The sequence below is a fragment of the Trachinotus anak genome, unplaced genomic scaffold (assembly GCF_046630095.1).
Source record: "Trachinotus anak isolate AG129_WGS33_773 ecotype Australia unplaced genomic scaffold, CSIRO_AGI_Tana_v1 ptg000019l, whole genome shotgun sequence".
In the NCBI taxonomy this organism is placed as follows: Eukaryota; Metazoa; Chordata; class Actinopteri; order Carangiformes; family Carangidae; genus Trachinotus; species Trachinotus anak.
The window spans coordinates 16,169,579-16,194,085 of record NW_027273870.1 but is presented as its reverse complement, the minus strand read 5'-3'; the positions used below and the strand labels follow the sequence as shown (position 1 = coordinate 16,194,085).

The following is a 24,507-nucleotide window of genomic DNA, read 5'->3' as shown; positions in this document are numbered from 1 at the left end:
ATACGGACTGCTGTGTATTGTATGGTGAATATGGGTGCTGATATAAACCAGTGATTACTGGGGCAATAGTTAGAGGCCTGTAATGACCCTGTATGATAAGTAAGCATCTGTGTGTGTGTGTGTCTGTGTGTGTGTGTGTGTTGGACACAGGGTCCTGTCCCCTATGGGCCAGTGTTCTGAAAGCCTTCCATGCTCCAGTGCCCACAGCAAATATACACTGATATAGAGAGAGAGAAAGGCACTTTGTGTTTACTGCTAATGTTACTTAGACAGACACACACACACACACACACACACACACACACACACACACACACACACACACACACACACACACACACACACACACAGAGCTACGAGCACCTTAACACTCATCTAAGGTGCCCCCTCCTTCGTCTCTCAGCCCTGATTCCAAGATTACAAATGATTTGTGCCCCACGTCATTTCTTAAACATAGCTTAGCTAACCTCCCCTCTTCTTCTCCTCTCCCTTCCTCCTCCTTCCCTCACTTCTCCATCCCCACATCTACCCCTCACACTTGTTTTTTCCTCTCTCTCTCTCTCTCTCTCTCTCTCTCTTTTCCGCTTGAGTAGTTTTGCGGCAGAAAGGATGAATGCTATTAGAGCGTCGCGTCATTATCGGGTCAGGCCGGCCGGGCCCATCTCCATCACAAAGGCCAGGAGATCACAGACCTCTTGCGAGCACGCACACACACACGTGCGCGCGCACCCTAAGGAGATCACAGCCCCCGTCTCAAGCCCCCCGACCTCCACCCTTCCTGCCCCTCTTCCCATTCATCTCTCATGTAAATTGGATGTAGGTCTCCCTCTGTCTCTCCCTCCCTGACCTTGGGCTTGTGTTATCTCCACATACTCTGATCCAGCACATAGACAGAATGAATGAAAGCATGAGAGACAGAGAGCGGGGGGGGGGATGAAATCCCCTCTTATTCTCCCATCAACCTGTGATAGTTGTCTGAAAACCTGGAGTGAATGTGCGTCTGTGTGCGTGTGTGTAGTTGTCTGCCTCATAAAATATTAATTACCTGGATGAACCTTCATCCCTCTCTCATTCCTGCTCTCTGCCATCTAAATAGCTAACAGGGTGACGGCCTGAGGGATCAAATCAGTTTGGTCTCTTTCTCTTTCTTTCTCAGGGGTTTGAAGAGGAGTCCTATATAGTCTGGATTTGCAATGAAAGTCAACATGACGGAGGCATATGTTTAGACATGTAAAAATACAGATTCTTTTGGGAGAGGAATTTGCAGGTTTAGCACTGATTGGGCATCAAACTGCATCTTTGTAAAAACCAGAGGTGTTTTGTGATATTGATTTCGTGAACAGAGGCAAAATGTCCTGACAAATCAGTCCACTAATTCTGGTTCATTCATATGATGGTTGTGCAAGCCTCAGTGAACATTTGTTTGGGCCAGGCATCAACCTAAATCTGTTCCTACACCTGACTAATTCTGATTTTCTACTGCGATAAACACGGTAAGTGTTCTGAAAAGGTCACACGTCTCCTAAAATATCCACCAAAATCAGTTTTTGATTAAATCTGAGAAGAGAAACAGGCTCTGTCATCGCAAAGCCATGCATTACTTTACTTGATAAACAGTTGTTGACACCGTTAGGAAGCTTCCAAAGGTAACAAGTTACATCATCATTCAAACAGCCTGCTGACTGGTTCTGCTTCCAGCTCCATCTCAGTGGTTGCTCTCCAAACTGAAAACTCATCTCATGAAAATTTTAAGATAAAAGGCTTAAAAAGTTAACATTGTGGGGCTGTGGCTGTGATGCCTGACAAACCAGCGCCTACTTGCAACCCTTTGTTTCTAGCTGCATATGCTTACCGGCTGTAAACTGGCTGGCAATTCAACTAATGATTTATTTTCTGTATTTTATTCTTAGAGGTCTGAAAATTGTTAGTATTGAAAAAGGATAACATACAAAAGTCTAAAAACAACATTCTGTGATGCAGAAATATGTCTTTTCTGGCCCCTGCTCTGTTAATCACCTCGAGACACCTACAGACTTATGACTTTTGGGGGGGGGGGGTGGGTCCTGACCCTCAGGTTGGAAACTACTGACCTATACTATCGCTAGAGAGCACCCGGTGGCTTAAAACTGGTAATACTTCAGTTTTATGTGTAACACTGTCTCTGTTACATGCTTCTTATAGTTGATTGTATTTTATATCTTTTTATATTTTTAGTCTTTGCAGGTTCACGTGCCATATCAGATTTTCTTTTTTGTCTTGATTTGTGAATATTTGGACGAGTGTATGTGTCTGCTGTTCCTGACAGACATCAAATCTTATCAAGTCTCATTTAAATAGTACATCTACACTTTTCCAAATTTCCCTTGAGGCCCGAAGATTTTCATTCATAAAAGTGCTTGACAGACACTTCACAGCATGGGAGGCTACGTTAAAAACATCTGTCTGTGTTTAACTAAGAGTCCTCTGAGTGCAGAGACAGCAGGAGAGATCCGAGCGTGATCCACTTCCTGCTGATATGACATGAAGAGCTTCCGAAGCCGTTCACAGACAAAAAGAGGACTGAAGCTGCGAAAAGGACTGACAATTTAGGGTGTGTGTGTGTCGGAGGGTGTTTGAGAAGGTCCTAAGGGCTTCACTGTGTGGACACAGACAACCAGCCATCCGTGGCCTCTCATGCATACACACAGACACATGAGCACTCTCTGTCTCTCTCTGTCTCTCTCTCTCTCACACATACACACACGCACACGTTTTCCCACAGTTGTCCCAACACATACACTGTGTCTCTCTAAGCCCCGCTCTCCTCTGCTCCTTGCCTTAGCTGCTGGTGGCAAAGCCGTGATAATCCTTTGGCCAACACAAAGCTCAGACTGTTACAGACTACAATCTGAAGGAACACACACACACACACACACACACACACACACACAGTTATCAAACACAATGCGAGAAGCAAACAGGCTTGTGTGTGTGTGTGTGTGAGGGGGTGGGAACTGAACAGTAACGGGTGGTGTGGGGGCCAGCGGCGCTGTTTTGCATATGTTATTGCAGCAAAGGGGAGAGGTTTGCATATGTTACTGGACCCACTGGGGACCAACTCCGCATGCTTTATCATAGGAAACAGCCTCGCAACACAACACAAGACTACTGGGCTCATACCAAAACAAACAGACCCTTGTGGTGCGTGTTAGTGCAACATGCCAGTATATACATATTAGGTTAATATGGAGGGTTAATTAGACTGTCGTGAACTACAGAGATGAAATAGCTATAAGGTGAACATTCACTCAAACAGAATGGGAAAATGAGCAGGAGACCTAACCATTAATCCGCTTATTTTCATGTGGGAATTTGTACAGTGCTATTTCCAAAATTGTAAAGAAATTAATTAGAGTGTTAACTTCACTCATGAACAGGAACAAGAGAATCAATTGTTCTTAGGAGACTGTTTAAGGTGGAGGTGTGCATGTGCGCCGTTAGGGAAGCTAGAGAGGAGTAGAGAAGGGGGGGGGGGGGGGGGGGGGTCTCCTCCAAATAACCAGATGTGATTCCTGCCCCCTTTGTGTCTGCCAGTTCACAAAGACTCAGACCGAAGCCGTAACCCTGCGTCCTGTGAGGACTCACACTCACCAATTCCCAGAGGCTCTTCCTATCTCCTTCTGTCAGTCAGTCAATCAGTCTGAAGACAATCAGCAGGAGTCCTGATTTTCTCTTAGAGCGAGAAAATGCTCCTGGAATGTAATGATAATGTGATGTAGGGGTGAAAGGCGGTGGGTTGCCACCTCTGGAGAAAACCCCCCGTTTTGGGGCAGTGAGTGGAGGTAATCTGGTCACACCGTGGAAGGCGGAACAGAGGATACAAGCTAATCTATTCAAATCTAGGTCCAAGTTATTCAATTTCTATTCTAAGCGCTCACTGCTGAGTTCAGAGGCTCCTTTCTGCTGTGGCCGGAGTGAGGCCATGTTTTTGAGGAAAGGATATTACCTACTTTACTTTCAGCAATTAGACAGAGCCAACACATGTGGACATAAGAGACAGGGATTTAGATGCACTATATACAGATGGACTGAGTCTCTTATGCCCTGGTCAGGATGCTAAACCCTGATTTTACATCTCAGCCAACCAATCACACACAAACACACACTTCCACACACCCACCCACTCGATCACCCAGCCACCCACAGACACACCAAAATCGACACCATCCAGCTAAGCGGAAAGGCACAAAGACCTGCAAAGCCTGCAAGACCTCTGATAACAGTGCACCTGTGTGTGTGTGTGTGTGTGTGTGTGTGTGTGTGTGTGTGTGTGTGTGACTATGTGTGTGCATTTGTGTGTAAATTCCTATGGTTCTGCATGTACATCCAGCAGTGTTTGTGGAGACACCTGTACCGAAGAATAAAAACACCTGAGTGCAGCATTCCTGTCCTCCTAAGTGATGACACTGAACTATATGCAAGGTTTGATGAGGATCTGTAGGAATTGTTTTTTTCTCTCTTTTTGTTTTTTTGTTTGTCTTATTCTTTTATTATTTCTACAGTTTGCTTCATTTTTACTAAGCAATAATTTCTTACAGGGCTGCAACTAACAAATATTTACATTAGCGATTAATCAGCAGATCATTTAATTGATTCATCGATTAATGGTTTGGTCAGGAAATCGTGGAAAACGACCATCACTATTTCACAGAGCAAGGCGTACCATTTTCAAACTGTTGTTTTGTCCGATCACCAGTCCAAAACCCCAAAACATTTGATCTAAAAAAATAATCATATTGGAGGAGCTGGTACCAGAGCAAATAATTAACTGATGATCTAAGTCATTGTTATTTTTAATTAGTTTTCATTCTGTTTTCTGTTCTTTATTTTGCTCCAAGTCAGTTTTTCTGTGTATATTTTTGCCACATTTCAAGCTTACTAAGTTCTCCTGTGGGACAGTAAAGAATAAACTAAACAGAGTTTTTTTGAGCTGAATGCAAGACTGGAAGAGTACAAATAAACAAGTTAACTATCATTAACTGTTCTGGTCTGTTCTTCTCCTCCATTAACTGTACCACCCAAATGGACTTTACATTCTTTGACCTGGTGCCCTTTAGCTGGTAATAAAACTAGATTGAAGACGTACAAAAGGCATTTCCTTTTACTAATGTACCTCTCCCTCTCCAGTGTGAAGCCAGTGTCTCAGTCAGAGGTGGAATAAAGAGTTGAGAGCCTTTTGACATGGCAGAGGTGAGAATACTGGAGAGTCTGTACTGTACAATGATGAGACAGCAAAAACAGCCCACTGAATGGATGTGGATTTAAGGGATTTTACAGAGGACTGTTTGAATTGAGCACATTCCTGTAAGAGGAATGACAAAAAGAGGTCGGCAAGACAGAAGGAAGGACAGAACAAGAAGTGGAATAAAGGTCAAAACTGAGCAGAAAAAGTGGAGGAGCTGAAGTCAGCACGGCTCATAAATATATCAATCATTTTTGTGAGGTTTAATTGTTAGGATTGATGGGTGAAGATGTAAATAAGCCATTACCTCTCTAAGAATGTTCCTTAACTTATTAGTCACCCTGTGCCGCTTTACTGATAATTGTTCTTTTTTCAGTTGCAGCCTTGTTTTTGCCCATTTTGTTTTCCTTTTTAATTTAATACAAAAGCCTAAATATGGCATTTGTGCAATTAGCAATTTGAATCCAAAACTATAGCCACTTTAATCTGTAACCTGACCCATGTAAATTATACCCCTCCGAGGCAGAGAAATGATTTGGGCAAACACTTGGGCCACATATTGTTTTTCTTCTGGCTCAATAGACACTTGGTCCACATACAGCCCGGCTGTAAGATGCTACATCCACAACTGGACCAATTCTAGCTTGGTCCAATCTTCCTGGCTGTCAGTCAAAACTGGAGGATAACAGCAGGAATCAGTCCAGATGTAGAAATATGTGGGCCAGACTTGGCCAAGGATTCAGCCATATGTTGTGCCAAGTGTTTCATTTTGCTGGTGTTGCGATGAAAATGGTTTGAGGGATCAACACTGAATGTTCAAAGATAGTGTCTGTGAGTCTGCTGCAGCTGACAAAGCAATGACAACATCCCATAGATGTACGGCACCACATGTACAGATGTCAAACTGTGGCGAAGAACTTCTCCTCATTATTAGAGTGCAGTTCTCTGTTTGACCACTGAAGGGCGCTCCGACTCAACACAACATGCTGAAACAGTTTTACGACTTCACCCAAGGCTGATGCCAACTGCTGAAGTGAGTCTGGTTGACGAAAGAGGAAAGAAACCCTGTCTTGAGTATTAACCAACACAGTAAAACAGTTATAAAACAAACCAATTCTCTCTGATATGAGTCTGTGAAGAGAAAAACATTTTTCTTATCTCGAGAATCACAATGCTTTGTGGTTAGTGAACCAACTGGGGTATAGGGTAGGAAAAGATTTTCAGGCTTAATAAACTGATCTTTTTTTTTGGTTTGAAAGAAAACCATGTATTTAAGCCACTTTTTTTGTAGCTTGCCTTTTCCTGTAATTCACAAAGAACCATAATAAGTCAGCAAGGCGCATAATGAACCTGGAACACGATGTACCAGACACATTTACACAGGTTATGTCTACAAAGAACTGAACATTTAACAGTTTTAGGTATATGACTAATATTACATCTGTGAATACACAGGTTGTTGTTAGATACAGAGCTCCTTAAACATTTTTACAGGAGCAAAAACCATAAATGTTACTTAAGAAACAAAACAACTAATTTCTAACCCTAATTTGTAGAAATTAAGATTCATACAGAAAATGTAAAAAAAAAAAGAAAAAAAAGAAAATCTGATCACTTGTACACTACAGACACCGTACATTGATACAGCGATAAGTGTTGTTCCTTAAAATGGTATTTACACTATTCGGCCAAATACAGATATGAACACATGCATCAAAGGTTGAAATTCCACCTTGACAGCACAACAAAGAACAGTTTCACTAAAACAACACAAACATAACAGTGATATGTTCTGCAGCAAAGTGCTGTTTCTTTAAAATGAAATACAAAGTAAGTAAAAATGAATGGAATATCAAACAAAGGGTTTGCATAAGTGCATGCAAGCTCTACAAGCTCTACAACTATTTTCAAGTTTCATTTCCTGAGGATGGTTAAGTTTACACCAAAGAAAGAGTGTGATAAGGTTGTGCATAACAGTAACACTGCAAAGGATTTAAACTCTTAGTGCATCATTTGAGCTTTGATACTTAATGACTATTTGCAAGTTTCATATCTATGAACCATTATTTAGTTCAACCAACAAAAGTGAAGGAAAAAGAAACGAGGAATGTTGAATTATACAGACTAAATATTTGAATATTGTAAGCACATTATGCATAATGTGCTTTAATTCAACTTGGACAAACTCAAGAGGCCTACTTTGTCAAAAATACTTTTTTTCTAAAGAAATGTAAATGTATTTTTTTTTCTGAGGAGAAGAGGATTTTAAGGGGCAAAACGTCCTAACCTTGGGCTAACAAAGGCATGTGGGAAACGAGCATACAGCAAAGAACCTTTTAGAAAAAGAGTGAGACAAAAAGGTATAAAAAGGTACAACATACTAAATGGAAAGGGGAAAGAAAGGCAGTCAGGTGAGAAAGAGGGATACCAAATGGAGTTTAAGGAGAGGAGTTAAAATGACTTCATTTCTGTGTCGAACAAAAAGGTCACAGACTGTTTTCTTTCAGGCATCCCGAGAGACACTGACTGAAACACACACACACACACACACCTGTCCCTGGAGAAAAGATCAATACACACACACCGATACCACTGTGAGGAGAAAATCCGCTCGATACACACTCGCACACTCCACCGTGGGCAGTGCTACCGATCAATAAACACACACGTACAGGTGTCACCACTATCTAAAGAGGGGCCAATCAATTCTCACACACTGATATACCTGCACCAATCAGCTGCTGTGCGCTCAGATTCACTCTCTCCTGTCTCTGTTTAATACACTCCCCCTGCTTCTTTCTCTCTTTCTCTCCCCCGATCCCTCTGAATTGCTTACACTCTCTCTCTCCCTCTCTCTGTACCTTCCCCTTCTGTCTCTTCTTCATACAGAGTACATTTCTGCTATGAAGGTGAGTCATGTCGAGTCTAATGTCACGTGGCTCCTTCTCGTTCCAAAACATCACACACTGCTCATAAGAAGATACGGAAAGGGCACATGGATGGTTAGATTAGGATGTGACCCACATTCAGAGTCTCAAAAACTAAAAGGAGGAAAATTCTCACTTGAACTTCCCCAGTTTGTCAGAGGGAGCAGGGCTTCACTTCCTGCAGTGGCCAGAGGGTGGCGCTCTGGCCTTAACCCAGCACAGCGGAGTCCTGACAACACTAACAGGAGGAAAAAGTCACTGAGACTGGAGTGTGTATGTGTGTGTGTGTGTGTGTTGCATACATGCACCCATTTATGCATGATCTTTACATGCATTAATGCAGCTTGTGTACACACAGCAGATCGCTAAACCTGCTCTGTGGCCTTTGCTGCCCATCCTCCATCCATCCATCCATCCATTGCTCCTTCGTGTCTTCCTTTTTACCTCTCTGTCCTCCTCTGTGTCCTCAAACCTCATCCTTTTTCATCTGCTTTCTTCATCTGTATTGATCATTTAAAGCAATCTCTCAAGTGCAGATGCCAATAATTCACACTCTTATCAACACAACCAAGTTGAATGAATAAATACTGACAGATATATCAACAATGACAAAAAAAATATAAGCTGCTGGTCCATGTATTTGTGTCATATTTTGGTATTTTTATTGTTCATTGGCTAAACACAGACAACATGAAATCACTCAAGTGCAGCATCAAGACGAACGCTACGAACATTTTCAGTTGTACAAAACCATTAGCAGTGAACATCAGAGTTTTCACCAACTCAGAGCAAAAGAGCAAAAGCCTCCGTCTGCACTGACACTCAACCATCAGCACAAATCCAAAGCAGCAGGAGAGTGATGCAATGCAGTCACAAGAAATGTGCAGGTGTGATCATGCATGCCTTGATAACAAAACTAACACAAACACACACCCATCTTTGACTGAAACTAAGAAGTTCACACCTGCTCTTTTTGGCCTTGTTGAAAAGGCATTCTGGGAAATGAAGGAAAAGTCTTCAGAAACACATGCTGGCTGGTAGAGATGTGCACTTTAAAAAAAAAAAATGAAAAGACACATTTTTATCCCAAAAGCAGGTAGAATGCGTTAAACATCACGCTGATGAGAGGAATATTTTGGGGATTTTTCCAATGACATTTTGTATGTATAGTATTTAGTGACAAGGCAAGAACACAGTAAGATGGAAAGAGTGAAGCAGATGGGGTCTGCAGGAAAAGGAGCAACCCCATGCTGTAAAGCTGTATGCAAAAGAAAGAAGTAAAACCAGGGTGTCTGTGGGTGTGTGTGTGTGTGTGTATGTGTGTGTGTGTGTGTGTGTATGTATGTGAGACTGAGAAAGAGTTGTTGAAGTGAACCTGCTCTGCAGAGGGAAAAGCTAACCTTTTTCAGTAGATATTGTGTAATATTGTGGAAAAATGTTTTCAAACCCACATGACACAGACAAGATGAAAATGTTGTGGATAGCTTTTTACTCCATTTACTGCTCTATATATTTGTAGAAGTGTGTGTGTGTGTGTATTTGTGTGTGTCCATGTGTGTCAGTATCTTACTTTCTCAGTAAATACCCCAGGGCTTTGTGGTCTATACTGTGTGGTTTGGAGGAGTTTGTTAGTTGAGGGCCAGGTGCAGGCAGACAACACATACACTCACGGAAGATAAACGGACCCAGCACACACACACACACACACACACACACACACACACACACACACACACACACACACACACACGAAGGATAAATGGACCCAGTAGCAGGGAGGTCTGACAGAATGCCTTTTCACACCTGGCTGAGCCCAGCGGAAGGTGACAGAGTCACATCTCCCAAAGCGGGGGCACACACACACACACACACACACACACACACACACACACACACACACACACACACACACACACACACACACACACACCTTCTCACATTGGGGAGTTCAGGGTCATAAACAGCATCATGAATAAAATGAGGCTGTCTTAAACAGAAGGAGCCCTGTGTATGCATGTGTGTAGGTGTGTTTGTGTGCGGGTGCGTGTTTGTGTCTGTGCGGGCCCCTAACCCCCATGCCAGTTTGGATATGTAACGACCTTCTGTTCCCAGTGCTTAAATGGCTTAAATACTTCAATTAGACCTGGGTCACAATCCTCCACCCGTTAAAGCACACTGTCACACACACACAAACACGGAAAGACACACACACAAACACAAAAAAAGGAGGTTTCATCATCCTACGAGGCGACCAAAGAATCTTTCAGCTGCTCTTTCATCAGGGTCTTCTCCTCTTGACTGTGGTTTGAAGTGAAACGCTACATTGAAACATATAGCATCCCTCGCCAACATATGAGCAACAATTAAACTCAGCTCCCGTCCTCTCTGCCAGCGTCTCCCCTGGAACTTCTCTGTCCCGCTCCCTCCTCCTCCCTCCTCCTTCCTCCTCCTCCCTCCTCCTCCCTCTGTCTCTCCCGCCGTGCTACCCTAGCGCTAACGATGCTGCCTTTTCATTAGACAGCCCCTGCTAATTAATCTCCATAGACGAGAGTGACAGACCTCCCCCAATACACACACACACACAAAGTGCACGTCAAGATATATGCAAACACACACTCTTCTTCCCTCTCTCTCACTCCCTCGTCCCGCGTGGCGTTGGCAGCCCATTTCATGCTTTATCACGTCTTTTAATTGACAAACAAGCTGCTCTTTTCTCTTAGGCTGAGGTCTATATCACCCCCTTGCTCAGATGCACACACACACAATCTCACACACACACACACACAAGTAAGGAGCCAAGAAAACTAGTTATCTTTTCAGATTTCTGATTAACACACACACACACACAAATAGGCAAATGCCTCCCTGCTGACATATGGCCCATGTGACTGTCACACAGTTTTCTACTCTTTGACACATTGTTAACACACACACACACACACACACACACACACACACACACAGAGCCATCCATGTCATATGTGCACTTAGGTTTAACATGAAGCCAAAAAAAGCAAAGGTTCCCATCACCCTTGGCACTTCCTTAATCTTCTGAGATGTTTTTTTTTTTTCAGCCATGGTTCAGTCATCTGCTACAGGGCAAGGTCAATACCAATCACAACTGCCTTACTGATTCTGAGTGATCGTGTGACACCTTCACTTTCACAATGCTCATGGAAAAATACCTTCCTTCCAGAATATCTATATGCTAAACAACAAATTATCTGTACAGACAGCGGTAGATGCTACATGAAGCATGAAGAAAGAGTGAGGTGAGGGTCATCACTCGGGGCCCTGAGGTTATCAGTGGCTAAAATTGTTTGTTTGTTAAGTGCAGCCCATACCCACTAATACAGAGCTACTGCAACTGGCACTTGTATTCCTTTCATAAATGGATGATATTCTATAAATAAATGCCTTGTGAATAATTAAAAACTCTCCCTTGCTGGGTCAGTTTCCAGAGCTGCTCAGTTAATAACTTGATATTGTTGGATCTACTATTGGTCGAGACATATTTTGCACTGTAAGATTTAAAATGTTTCTATTCCGATGAGGAACGTTCTGCATGAAAAAGATTCAAGAAGTGTCACCGGCTGTAAGTGGGCCTTTTGAGTGTGCTACTGGCTTAGTCAACCCCTCCACTCCCATCACCTTCTTCTTTCACATTTCTCTGCTTTTTAATTGGGACTCTACTACAACTACCACATCCCGTGGGATTTAGCCAAATTTGACACAGGTTGAGTCCAAACTGTGAGTACATTTTACACACTTAAAACAAGGACTATTTTTAACGTAGTATTAGTAAAATTTATGTGCATCATTTCACATGTACATGTAACGGGTCTTTTCACATAAAAGCCCAGGTGTGATACCTAACATGCCTTGCTGTACCATGCTAAATGTGTATTTAATCTTGAAGATATACTTTAGATTTTGCCAGTGTGTCCACCTTGTTGTTCCCTGACCTGGTTGTTTGTATGGACTGGTGGCTCCGCATTTAACATTTCTGCCCACGTCAGTGCATACTCAAACCTTTTATATAGTAGATTTACATAGTTACAAAGCCAACATCAATAAGGAATAATATCAGTTTTACAGAAAACAAAGATCATCAATAACATTTACTCTACACTGTTTTAATAAACTACTTCAAATTTTCTCTTCCACCTGTAACATTTCACATTTCACAACTGTGAAGTTCACTATTAACTGCCCTGATCATTAGTGTTCAGTCATAGTCCTTAGAAATGACTTTCATTCTAGGTCTGTGAGTGGACATGTAACACTGACACTTCCTCCCTGACCAGTACATATGTTTGACTTTAAGTTTGCCATTGTTTCCAAAACACAAGGAGATTTTATTGCCGTCTTAATTTTGTAGGGTACATTATGAATATACAACATCCACATTCAGCATTTATCTGTGTGTAGGGACTGATTAAACTCTGCTTAAACCCACTGATGAAAACACTGAGGGCTGGTATGGAGTTTGCTGATGGTGCTGGTTTTGTGGAAAGATACTCACTGTGATGTGGTACTGTCTCCAGATCTCTGGGCAAGCCTGAGAAAATAAGAAAACACAGTTGAAAAAAAGACCCCAGACACACTCATGTACATACACACATTTTAACACATACATAAAAAGAATTAAGGAGATCAAAGAGGGGGATGAGAATGTCTACAGGACAACTGGCATTGTGGTGTCGTGCCTCTTTATTCTGAGTTGAGGGAAAGGATTTTAGGCAACACTGGTAAAATGGACTTTTATCACAGAAGAAGAGAGATGAGGTGAGTCAGTTAGAGATGCTGATTAACAGACAGAGACAGACAGGAGAGCACAGAGTGGGTGGAAACTGAAAAGCAGGCTACAGTGTAATTTGTCTGTCTGCCCGACTCGTCAAGTCTCCTCTTTTGTCTGTCACTAAACCTTTATGGCTGTGATTTCTCAGTTAACAGTCTGTTTCCCCTCCTATTTGCGTCTCTGCAGTCAGTCGCTCAAACAGTCAGTAAGTAAGGCAGTCAGTCGTTTTGTCCCGGTGTGGCTAAAGCATTATCTCCGGGGCTTCGCCATGCTGTTCCTTAAGCGTTCCGACATCCTTTCCCAACCGCCACCACTTTCCACTGGGAAATTGAAAATGCCGCAGTCGCCGCAGGCAACAAGATTTATCTACTTACACACCTACTGAGTGAGAGAGACGGAATAAGAGAGAGAAGGAGAGGAAGATTTAAGCCTGTTCTGTGAAGAAGGCTACGTGTTTAGTTTTCTCTTGCATACGCTAAACAAGTTCCTATATAAATTTGCATGATATGTAAATTTCCTGACTATTTTGGCCTCAAGTGCTTTTTCATATCTTGGCCTTTAAGGCAGCCTGTAAGGACCAGTGGGCACTTCTTCTGGTTTAATCTGCACTGTTTAGATTTGAATACAGAGATGGACAAATGTGGATTTCGACAGCTGTATCTTCCTCCACCTCTCATCTAGCTTGCTTTTCTTCAACAACCCCCTCCACCCACACCCTCCCGTTTGCTCTCTCCCTCCAGACCGCCGGGGTAGTGTGTTGTTGTCGAGGGCGACAGGCGAGGCGAGCGACACACTCGCGCTCCGTCAACCGTCTGTCTTTAATGAGAGACACAGAAAGGCCCAGGGGACAGAGACCTGACTCTCTTTCTCTCTCAGACACACACACTAACACATACAGTATCATTTGTGAGCATAAGAAAAAAAAAAAAGTTATGTGTTCCAAGAAAAGGGTAATTACAATACCACACAACTTTGCAGCCTTTGTTTGCTGCTGAAAACAATATGCAAAAGAGAGGGCAAGAACGAGATGAACATGAGGATCTGGACGAAGAGGTGAGAAAGAGTGAGAGAGAGAGAAAGAGAGAGAGAGAGCGAGAGAAAAAGAAAGAAAAATGGGCTGTGTGTCATGGTCTCCCCTCTCCCTCTGGTGTTCACCTGGTTACTCATCCATTACACAGAGCACAGTACATGACTGACGGAGAGAGAGCAAGAGAGAGAGAGGGTGAGAAAATGAAAGAGAAAGAAAGAGTGGGAAGAGAGAGAGTGAGGTTGGGGAGACAGAGACTCTTACATACACACAGCATTTTCCATTCTATGGCATTAGTGTAAATGGCCAAGCTAATGAACGTTGCGGTGGGATAATTGTCATTGATGGTCATTAGATTCACCCTTCAGTGCCAACACACACACGCAAGCACACACACACACACACACACACACACACACACACACACACACACACATACACACACACACACAAACACACAAACAAACACACACACACACACACACACAAGCCCACAGCTGGAATATGCAGCATGGCAGAGACATAACTAAGCTGTAATTGCTGAAGTGTATCAATTAATGTGAACAGCAGCGTGCGCTGACCCCTGGTCACTCATTACTCCTGAGAGAGAAAGTGTGTGTGTGTGGGGGGGGGGGTTAGGAGAAAGGTAATAAAAAGTGGGGGAGCACACTTTTGTTATAAATGTGCTTGGTGCTTCATCATGTTTACATTAGGTAGTAATTGCTCTGACTGCAGCCCACACACACACACACAATCTATGGTTGTGGTGGCTCATACAGTAGCATGAAGATGATTGACTTCAGAGCTTTCTTAATTCTACAATATTTCATTCTTCTCTATGTATTATTGTGTATTTGTCTTCAAATCTCCATTATTTAACTGTCTAATTGCTTTTAGTATTGATTTATCTTCAGGTCCTGTAATAAGTTGGATTTCTAGGTTTTCCTATGAATTTCCATGAATGTGTTTAGCTACGTACCCTTCTTTACATGCCACATGTGTGTTCTAGTTGGTCCCATTACGTGGTGCTGGATTCTCCTATATCAAATAGACTATATGGCCAGATGTATGTAGACACACACAAACACACACACACACACACACACACACACACACACACACACACACACACACACACACACACACACACTTACTTCCAATTTTATGGAAACATTTTTGAAATACCCCTTTCAATCTCAGCATCACAATGTGTCTGTGCACAAACCACAGTCTATGAAGAAATGATTTTCTGAGTTTGAAGAACATGGCTTGCACAGAGCGCTGACCTTATCCCCATTTAGCACATGAGGGATGAATTGGGAACCTGACAAAGCCAGGCCGTAATACCCGACATCAGACCATGACCTCAGCAATGTTGTGGTGTTATAGCAGCATATTAGTTACTGTGATTTCAAAAATATGATATTTGGCAATCAAATATGTAGGTGTCAAAAAAAAATTGATTTGGTGCCAATATACTTTTGGCCATGAAGTGCCTTTCCTGTGAGGGTAGGTTCGGTGTTCTTTGTAAATGTGCAGAGCTGCCTTCTCTTATTTGAATTACAACCTAATAAAACAAAATTAAAGGATGCTATAGGATACTCACGTCAAAGAAGTGTCCTGTCATGCTGCAACGATGACACTGTTTGTGCCAATACGCCCTCTCGCTGCAGGACCCGTACAGATGACCAGGCAGGCCACAGTTGTTGCAGTGCTTATTGGGACATTCACTGACCATGTGGCCTGGGGTGCCACAAAGGAAGCAGGGCAACAACTTCTGCACAAAACCCACATATACACATAGGTTAGTAGTTTCACATACTTGTGCTCGTCATTGTGTATAAGCTGTACATATGAGTGGAACTGACTTTGGGCTCAGGGCAGGTCTTGGAGAGATGTCCGGTCTTGTTGCAGTTTCTACACTGGACATTCTTGCCAGTGTAGTATCTGTTTGGCACCCGCTGCACGGCTATCCTGGCACCTTTGTCTTTGTTATATATCTGAGCCTGAAACACAGATAATGAATTCATCATTAACATCATGCTGTTTGTATAAGGCTCAATGGGCTAACTTATGTCTTAGGCTATAAATATTATGTTCGAACTCATTGTGATTGAAAAAAATAGGTCCATGCTGTGAGATAAGAATGACAGAATGAATAATGACAGCAGAATATTCAAAATAATCTTTTTAAAAATCACACACTAGCTTTTGCATATTCTTTGGCTCCTTATCAACCACACATTTGCAGAGTGCACAATTTAGGAATTGCAATATATATTTTTGAGAGAAAAATGTTACATTTTTAACTTTTAACTTTTAAACCTTTCCACTTCTCAGAAATTCACCATCCTTTAGATCTTGAATTATTATAGAAGACAGAAGAGGCTGAATGTCAGAATATACTGTATTTTATACATTATAGGGCTGCTACCTACACAGATTGCCACCTACCTCTTTGTCCTTGTCAGAAACCAACCAGCAACCAACTTCTTCTTCCTCAGCATCTGACAGGACAGAAAAATAAGCATTTTAACTGATGCTCTTATTTTCACTGAGTTATTCATAAGTACAATATTGAGTACATCTTGACAGTTTGATTGTTGTCTTGTTGGCAATGTTTGGCAAAATACAGCTTTCTTGAAAACAAAAATCCTTAGGCTAAACGATTCTTATCAACCACATAAAAATACAGAAAAAAAAAAAACAAATCAAAAATGTATCAAAACTAGAAGATTTTAAATTAGTAGAAGAGAGAAGGGTTCAGTATCAAGAACCTTTTCTGAATTGGAACTGGATATAAATTCACAAGAACTATGGGTTCATTATGAAATATACTTTTCAAGTGTGTGGATTAATTCATGAAAAAGTTGGACTATATGCTTCTCTAATACTGGTTACACATGGATCAGTGCATGGAGACCAGAGCTTCACTCAAACATGTGGCTAAGAATGACAAATGTCTGTTTATGGCAGCCCAAGTCTAATTCAATTTTGTACTCTGCCGTTTTTTTCTTACTTTAACAATATGACAATAAATGGAACTAGGATTGGATAAGAACCAGAACTGGTAAATTCTAGACAATATCCAGCCTTATTAAGAACTCTAAACCCTGAGGAGTAAGTTTAGTTTCCTGTAAGAGAAGGACACACACATACACACACTTAAACTGACACAGTGGCAGCCCAGCACATCTGTATGAGAGTGGCACTAACAGCACCCTGAGGGAGACCACTGTACTCTCCTCAGGCCCACAGAACTGTAACTGACATCCAGAAATCCTAACGTACACACAAACACGCACACGCGCAGGAACAAACGGACACGTGTACCCAGCATATATAATGTGCTGATAGCAATGACCCACACAGGCTCACATGCTTTCACAAACACATACAGACACAACCACGCATCGACCCCCGCGATTAGCTGGTTGACAGTCTTTAGCCTTTGGACAAACATACAGCCTTGAGCCATAATCAAATATTACACTCTCCTTTGCACCTCTCTCTCCTCCTTTTTCTGACTCTCTCTATCCAGCCCCTTATCGCTATTCTGCTCAGCCCTCCTTCCTTTGCTCTCTCTCTCTCTCCCTCCCTCTCCTCGTTTTCTACCTCTCTTTCCCCCCTCTCCTCCCGGGGATGCGCGGCTGCAGAGGGAGGTTATCACCTCTCTTCCCTGTCAAACAAATTAAAATGGCTGCTGTTTGGATGGGGCTTCTTTCTGCCATGACCTTCACCTCCAAAAAACGCACACAAATGCGAGGAAGTCAGCACCACTCTCGTATGACAAAGCAAGTGACTCTGATTGAGGTGAATTTGACTTTTAATACCATTTGACAGTCCTCTCTTGTTTAACTTTTGCAGATGAAAACCTTTAAATGTCCTCTGAGCTTAAAGCAATAGAGCCTTTATCATTTCCTGAAACATGCATATATTGGAGACACTGAGCATTTCCAAAGACTTTAGACAGTAACATCAGTATCTACACACTGTCCATAAATTCTCACTCATTTTGAAGTTGGTCCAGTCAAGCTGTGACATATAAGTCGTGATTTAAATTTTCATTTAAGGCAGTTTTTTTTTTCTTAAAGATTTATGTCAGTTTGAAGCAGTTACGTTTTCTCCTGGCTCTCAGAATGACTGGGTGGTGACAAAGTCGGCAGTTTTTCAAAAATTCAAGTGCAAAGTAATGAACAGTGACTGCGAATGTGTAGTAACTAAGCTGAAATCATACAGGCACAAGCGGTTTTTAAAGACATATTCACAGAAAACAGACAAAGTGCCTCTAGCATTTTTTTTTTCAACCAGGGGATATCACAAAAAATAGTCTGCTTCACTTTATGACTGCATCTAACAATTATATTTATTACCAATTAATCTGCTACTACTACTACTACTACTACTACTACTACTACTACTTTCTTGATTAGTCATAAAACAATGAAAAATGCCGATCATAGTTTGCCAGGATCTTACCACCTCTTCATCTACCACAATGATATGAGACAGAGAAAAGCAAATCCTCACATCAGAGCTGGAACAACAGCTGATGTTTGGCATTTCTGCTTGAAAATTGAGTCAAACAATTAAATAGTTATCAAAAGAGCTTTCATTTCATATTGGTTATCTCGATCGATTAACCAGTTAATAAACTAATTGCTGCAGCTCTCCTTCAGTTAAATAGGTGGGGTAAAAAAGAAAGTAGTATTTCAGCATGTTTGAGAGTTATCTGATGCAGCTGTTCAAAATGGCTTGGTTGGTTTAGTTTATCCTGATTAGCTTAAACCAAAGCAGAGGTTGCAAATCTAAATATTCAAATGTCTTAGAAACCACAGAAGATGGTTGAATCAGTGGTTATTGTTGTGACACGTCCACTTAAGGCTTGTACTTGTTATGAGTGTTTCATGTCATTATTTTCAGTTGGATACTTTCCCATATGTTTCTGTCAGTGCTCACACCTCACTGATGCTTTTAAATTTACCGTGAGGTGTCAGCAAGAGATCAGTGCACCACCGTTTTCCGCCTACTAGCAGAACGCTGTGTAGATGCATGTGTGTTGTTTCTCACTGTCACGCTAGAGTAAGAGTTATTCTAGTGTTGTTCGTCTTGGTTAGTTTTGTTTTGTATAGAGAAGAAGTGAACAGGGAACCTCTGCAGCATTCACCTACTGTGAACAGACTGGGGGGCCTCAGTGTGACGTGTGTGCATGTTTGTGTGTGTCTGTGCACGCGTAGTTGGTGTTACACAACAACCAGCACCCAGTCAATGGGCAGCTTGAAAAAAAAAAGGCAGGGGTGAAAGGTGTGTGTGTGTGTGTATGTGTGTGTGTGTGTGTGTGTGTGTGTGAGTAAGTGTTAGTGACTCAACGAAAGTCATTCCCAAAGCGTCTCCCGGGGGGACTCCCCAAATAAAGAGCAGGAAGCTTTCCCTTAATCTAAGGGCCCCCCATCTTACCAACACACACACGGATAAAGGGTGAAGCTCTTTGTCACGGCCGAGGAATCAAACACATGGGTGGGGTGGGGGGGGGGGGGGGGGTGAGTGAGGGGTTGGTGGGGGAGAGGATGGAGGAGGAAAAGAAGGGGGGGGGGGGGGGGGGGGGGGACTGTTGTCTGCATACTGGGTGAAAATATGCTAATCAACCTTGAGGCCCTGTTCAAAACCAAACCATCAGAGCCACTCACTCCATCGTGGCCCAGCAGATCTGAAGGAGTCTGGAGCTGAATAAGCAGATGGCAGCGGCTTCAACGAGCAGCTGAACGGACTCGAGAGAGAGAGAGAGAGAGAGAGAGAGAGAGAGAGAGAGAGAGAGAGAGAGAGAGAGAGAGAGAGAGAGAGAGAGAGAGAGAGAGAGAGAGAGAGGCCTCCGCCATGTTGACTGCAACTGTACAATTTCAATAAGATCCAATGGTGACACATTCCTTACAGCCATCTAAGAGGCCAAAGTCCAAAGATGCTACAAAGAGGAATGGACGCGATGCCTCAGTGGGATGAGTTTTAACAGGTATGATGGATAAGCTGGACGTCTGAGTCTCAAACTGTGTCCAAGTCATCTGAGTAAATAGTCCTTAGCATTTCCAGTTCTCTTGGTTCCATTAATTTTGATTCTACAGGACATCTCGTACATTATCACATCACTCCGTCGTCAAGGGAAATTCAACACAGTGGCGTGGAAGAGGGGGAGATGGAGAAACAGAGGGAGGGAAGGATCAGGGGAGAAAAGGCGACAGATGCTACCTGTCAGTCTCATAGGTACCCTGATTACTAGGAGATGAGGAGGAGAGGGGAGGAGGCTGCGTGCCAGTTCATCAGAGCCGGCAGAACAGAACAAAACAGAGGAATTGTGTGTGTGTGTGTGTGTGTGTGTGTGTGAATGCTTTGAATCTGTCCCTTGTACCAGTGAGAACAGAACGGAAGTGTACGTGTGGCTAATGAACCATGAACACCCAGCTCTCCTGGGGTGACACACACACACACACACACACAGGAAATATTGGGGGACCACAAGCAGCATCCTTCTCACAGGACATGGTCCAGACAGGGTGGTTTTGGTCTCCTAACCCAAGGACAAGACTGAAAACGTTAAGACACACACCCATCCTTCTATGTGGCAGTCTCTCCTTAAAGCAACCCATAACTGTAGCCATTAACCAGCTTCCTAAGATGTGTGTGTGTGTGTGTGTGTGTGCGTATGTGCGTGCATGTGCGTGCATGTGCGTGTGTGTGCCGTCTACAAGCTGTTCTCCCCTCTGTCTCAGCAACATCAAAGAATTGGACTAGCTCGCCTTGCCCCTATCTTTCTTTCCCTGTCCCAACACTTAAACAGGCATCCCAAGCCAGCCCGCCCATTGTACCACACTCTTGACCGGGCCCATTAACACACCAACCAGCATGGTTGTGCATGCGCGCACACACACACACACACACACACACACACACACACACACACACACACACACACACACACACAAAATGGGATTGAAAGAGAGGCCTTGCCCCCCAAATAGAGGTTATGTTTGATACTGAAGCGACAGGGTCGGATTAGCAAAACTATACATGACAATAGTGAGGGTGGGCGGGAGTGTGTAAGCTCTGTGTGTGTGTGTGTGTGTGTGTGTGTGTGTGTGTGTGTGTGTGTGTGTGTGTGTGTGTATGAAAAAGAAGTGCTTCCTTTGTGACATCACCCTTGCCCCTACAGCCTTGCCCTCTGCAAGGTTAAACACAGCAAAATGTTGGCCAAGTCAGACACACACGCAGAGACACGCAGAGACATGCACAGACGCAGCTTTTCTGCAACTCCGCTCTTTTGTGTGACATAAAAGTCTGGCCGAGGATGTAAAACACAAAAACAAAGAGAGCAGGAGAACAAGTGAGATGAACAAGAACAGTGAGAGGAGTGGGGGGGGGGGGGGGGTGTGCGCATGGGCATGGGCCATGGAGCACATTACAACACAACCCAAGAGAATCTGGCTGAGTCTGAAGCCCACTGGACAGCAAACAGCGCCCAGGTAGAGGAGAAGAAAGTGTTTGTGGAAATAACGCTAGAAGACAGTGGAGCAAATTAGGCAGAGGATGAAATGATATGCGGAGCAAGGAGAGAGACACTGTCTGTGTGCATGTGAGTGTGTGTAGATGTTTGCCATGCAGGGGATAGATCAATACCTGTACAGGCCTATTATAGATTAAAGCAGCAGATTTCATTTAGCTTCATTTCATGCCATTTCTTTGCCCATCTCCACTGATCTCTCTGTTAGACACACAGAGAGAAAGAGAGTCCAAATGCCCAGGATCAGCCAAAAATACATTTCCAAAGATTTGCTTCATTTACTGGACACAGAGTCCTGTTGCCTGGAACAGTGGAAAAACACTTTCAAGGCCTTTAAAAAACAACTTAATAGATACTGACATTAATTGTTTTGAGGCCCAACAACCAATTCAGTTTCTTACTATGAACACTACGGTTACAATATGAACACAAAAACATTCATTTCAAATGAGAGATTTCTGTCTGAGCTCTTCTCACTGGTTTATAGTCGGCAACGCTTAGAGAAAAAATGAATGGAAATCTGATGACAGGTGAGTTGTTGTTTGCTCACGTTGCTATGCAACTGCCAGTCAAATCAGATCAACAACACACACACGCTGACTCACACACACACAAACACACACACACACTCATGCATTAAAGTATATTTAACAGTTCATTCATTGATTAGGTATACTACTTATCCTAGTAGCATTGCAGGAACTGCTGGTTGATTATACATAAGGATGTTTCCAAACTTAATTAATTTTATTATTGAATATTTAAAAATTATAAAGGAATATATTTTTTTAAGTTTCCAAGGGATTTTAAGTCCAGTCTGTACAGGCCTAAAATTGAGACCAGAACCAGTCAATACTTGGGTCGAGTGGTTCCACCAAATTTGAGGTCCAACCCTGAGCCCAGTTTTTATTTGTATTTTGTATATTACTGAAATTAGCTTGGTGACCATTGCCTATCAAGAGCACCTGCAAGATGTCTCACTCAAGGGCAAACAATTCCAGTTTTTAGTTTTGAGATGTATACAGGCATAAAATGTCAAGGATAACACACACTGGTGTGGTCCTTGATGGAAATTGTGCAAAAATGCAATAGAAGTGCAGGTGATTGGGTGACATCATATTACCTACAAAACCTCATCAATGAAAGTCAAACATCCAAAAGGTAAATAATAATAATATGTTCAAATAATAACTTCAAATAAATAAAATTACGACGGTAAGCTGGCACATTGAATGTAAGCCATGATTTGTCCTTTTAAAAGTTGTGTTGGTTATTTAGTATTTAAATTTGCAAAGATAACTTCCAACTCCTGGCACCACAGAGCCTAGAAAAAAAGTAATTATGTGGTATTGAACCTCATCAAGCACAGACAGAGAAAGAGACAAATTTCTCAACAAATTACATGCGAAAATTACCAAAGCTATACCCAGCCCACAACTGACAACATCTGGTTGGGAAGCAGAGCTCTATTTCTTTGCTGGAAATCTGTCTTGATTACAATCCAAGATGTGTCCCTGAACATAACCTTGACATAACAGAATAACAAACTGTCTATATCAGAGGAAATCTTTAAAAGGAGGAATAAATGTTGATGTTTTGTGATTAGTAATTTTAGTCATTTATGCTTGTAGTTTAGTGAAAAAGTGAAATACAAGCAGATACCATCACCTTGGTCCCTGTTGAAACTGCCTTGTGTTCGGCCATCACATATTTCATCACAGCCTGTCTCTTGTTATGCACCCCCCCACCCCTCCACCCCACCCCCCCACCATTGACACGTTGAGTGCTCGCCCCTGCCAGCCCGTGCCACCTCCTCCTTCCCCCTTCACCCCCTTCCACGCCATGTTGGCAGCCAGGGCAGGGCAGGTGGCCAAACCTGTCAGTCAAAGCACCGTCGCCACGCGGCAACACCACAGACACCAATTACCACACAGCAGGGGCGCGGCCTGGCAACCGCATGGCAACCACATGGTCCAATCAGGGTACACAACAACAGGGACCAGAGAAGGCCAAGAAAAGTGAGCGATGCTCTGTGTGTGTGTGTGTGTGTGTGTGTGTGTGTGTGTGTGTGTGTGTGTGTGTATACAGCGGAACCATGTTCAAGTTATTCAAAACCAAGCCAGCGCATGTCTGCGGGTTTGACAAAAGACAGGTAGTCATTGTGTCTTTTTAATATCCGTTAGTCGTCTATTTAGAGTAGATTTTCAATTCAAAGGCAAAATTTATCTCCGTCTATCTGCTGATAATCAGAGTGGTTCTAATTAAACACACAGTCCTGACTCATGACCAGTTCTGCTGGTCTCACCAATCATGCATCAATGTTCAAAAAGAGGCTGAATTAAAATCTGCCCCTAAACATGCTTGGGTGGTTGGTGCCTATGACACATTACAGGACAATAGAAACTGCAACATCCCACAAGATTTTTCCCCAGTAACAAAAATGACATTTTTGCAGTCATATTGACCAAACATTGACTCAGTATCTACAATGACTCAGACACGGACTTAAATAGCTGTGGAGATGGAACTAACCTGGTTATAAAAGCTGATTTGGGGCTGTGAAATAATGTCTTTTTGGTCATTTACAGCATTTACCTGCCTCATGGAATGGATTTTAAGTTGATATAGTATTCTCCAAAACATTTTCAAAAAATTATTTTTCAATTTATATAATCCAAAATGAATGGATAAAAGTAGTACTGGAACAGTTAGTTGATAAATTGATTAGTCTATCAAAATATAGAAAACTGTTTTAACCATCAATTAATCATTTGTGTAATTTAAGCAAAAATGGCAAACACTGCCTAGTCGAGGCTTCTAATTGTGAGGATTTGTTGGTTTTCTTAGTTTTATGTGATGTCAACTGAATATCTCTGGGTTAAGAACTATTTTCTGACACTTTATACACCAAATAATAATGAAAATAATTGTTAGGTACAACCCTAAACCTTTTAAACTGTACATTTTACACAGTTGTCCCCA

General features: G+C 42.4%; 1 protein-coding gene across 1 annotated transcript in view; it reads right to left on the bottom strand.

Annotated features, from left to right (window-relative positions):
- zcchc7 (zinc finger, CCHC domain containing 7) overlaps positions 1–24,507 on the bottom strand; it is a 50,248-nt gene that overhangs the window by 3,892 nt on the left and 21,849 nt on the right. The window contains exons 4-7 of the mRNA XM_071504686.1: positions 16,431–16,483; positions 15,845–15,982; positions 15,583–15,753; positions 12,674–12,709 (exon numbers count right to left, since the gene is read on the bottom strand). Coding sequence (XP_071360787.1) covers positions 12,674–12,709; positions 15,583–15,753; positions 15,845–15,982; positions 16,431–16,483 — 398 coding nt within the window. The remainder of the gene's footprint in view (positions 1–12,673; positions 12,710–15,582; positions 15,754–15,844; positions 15,983–16,430; positions 16,484–24,507) is intronic.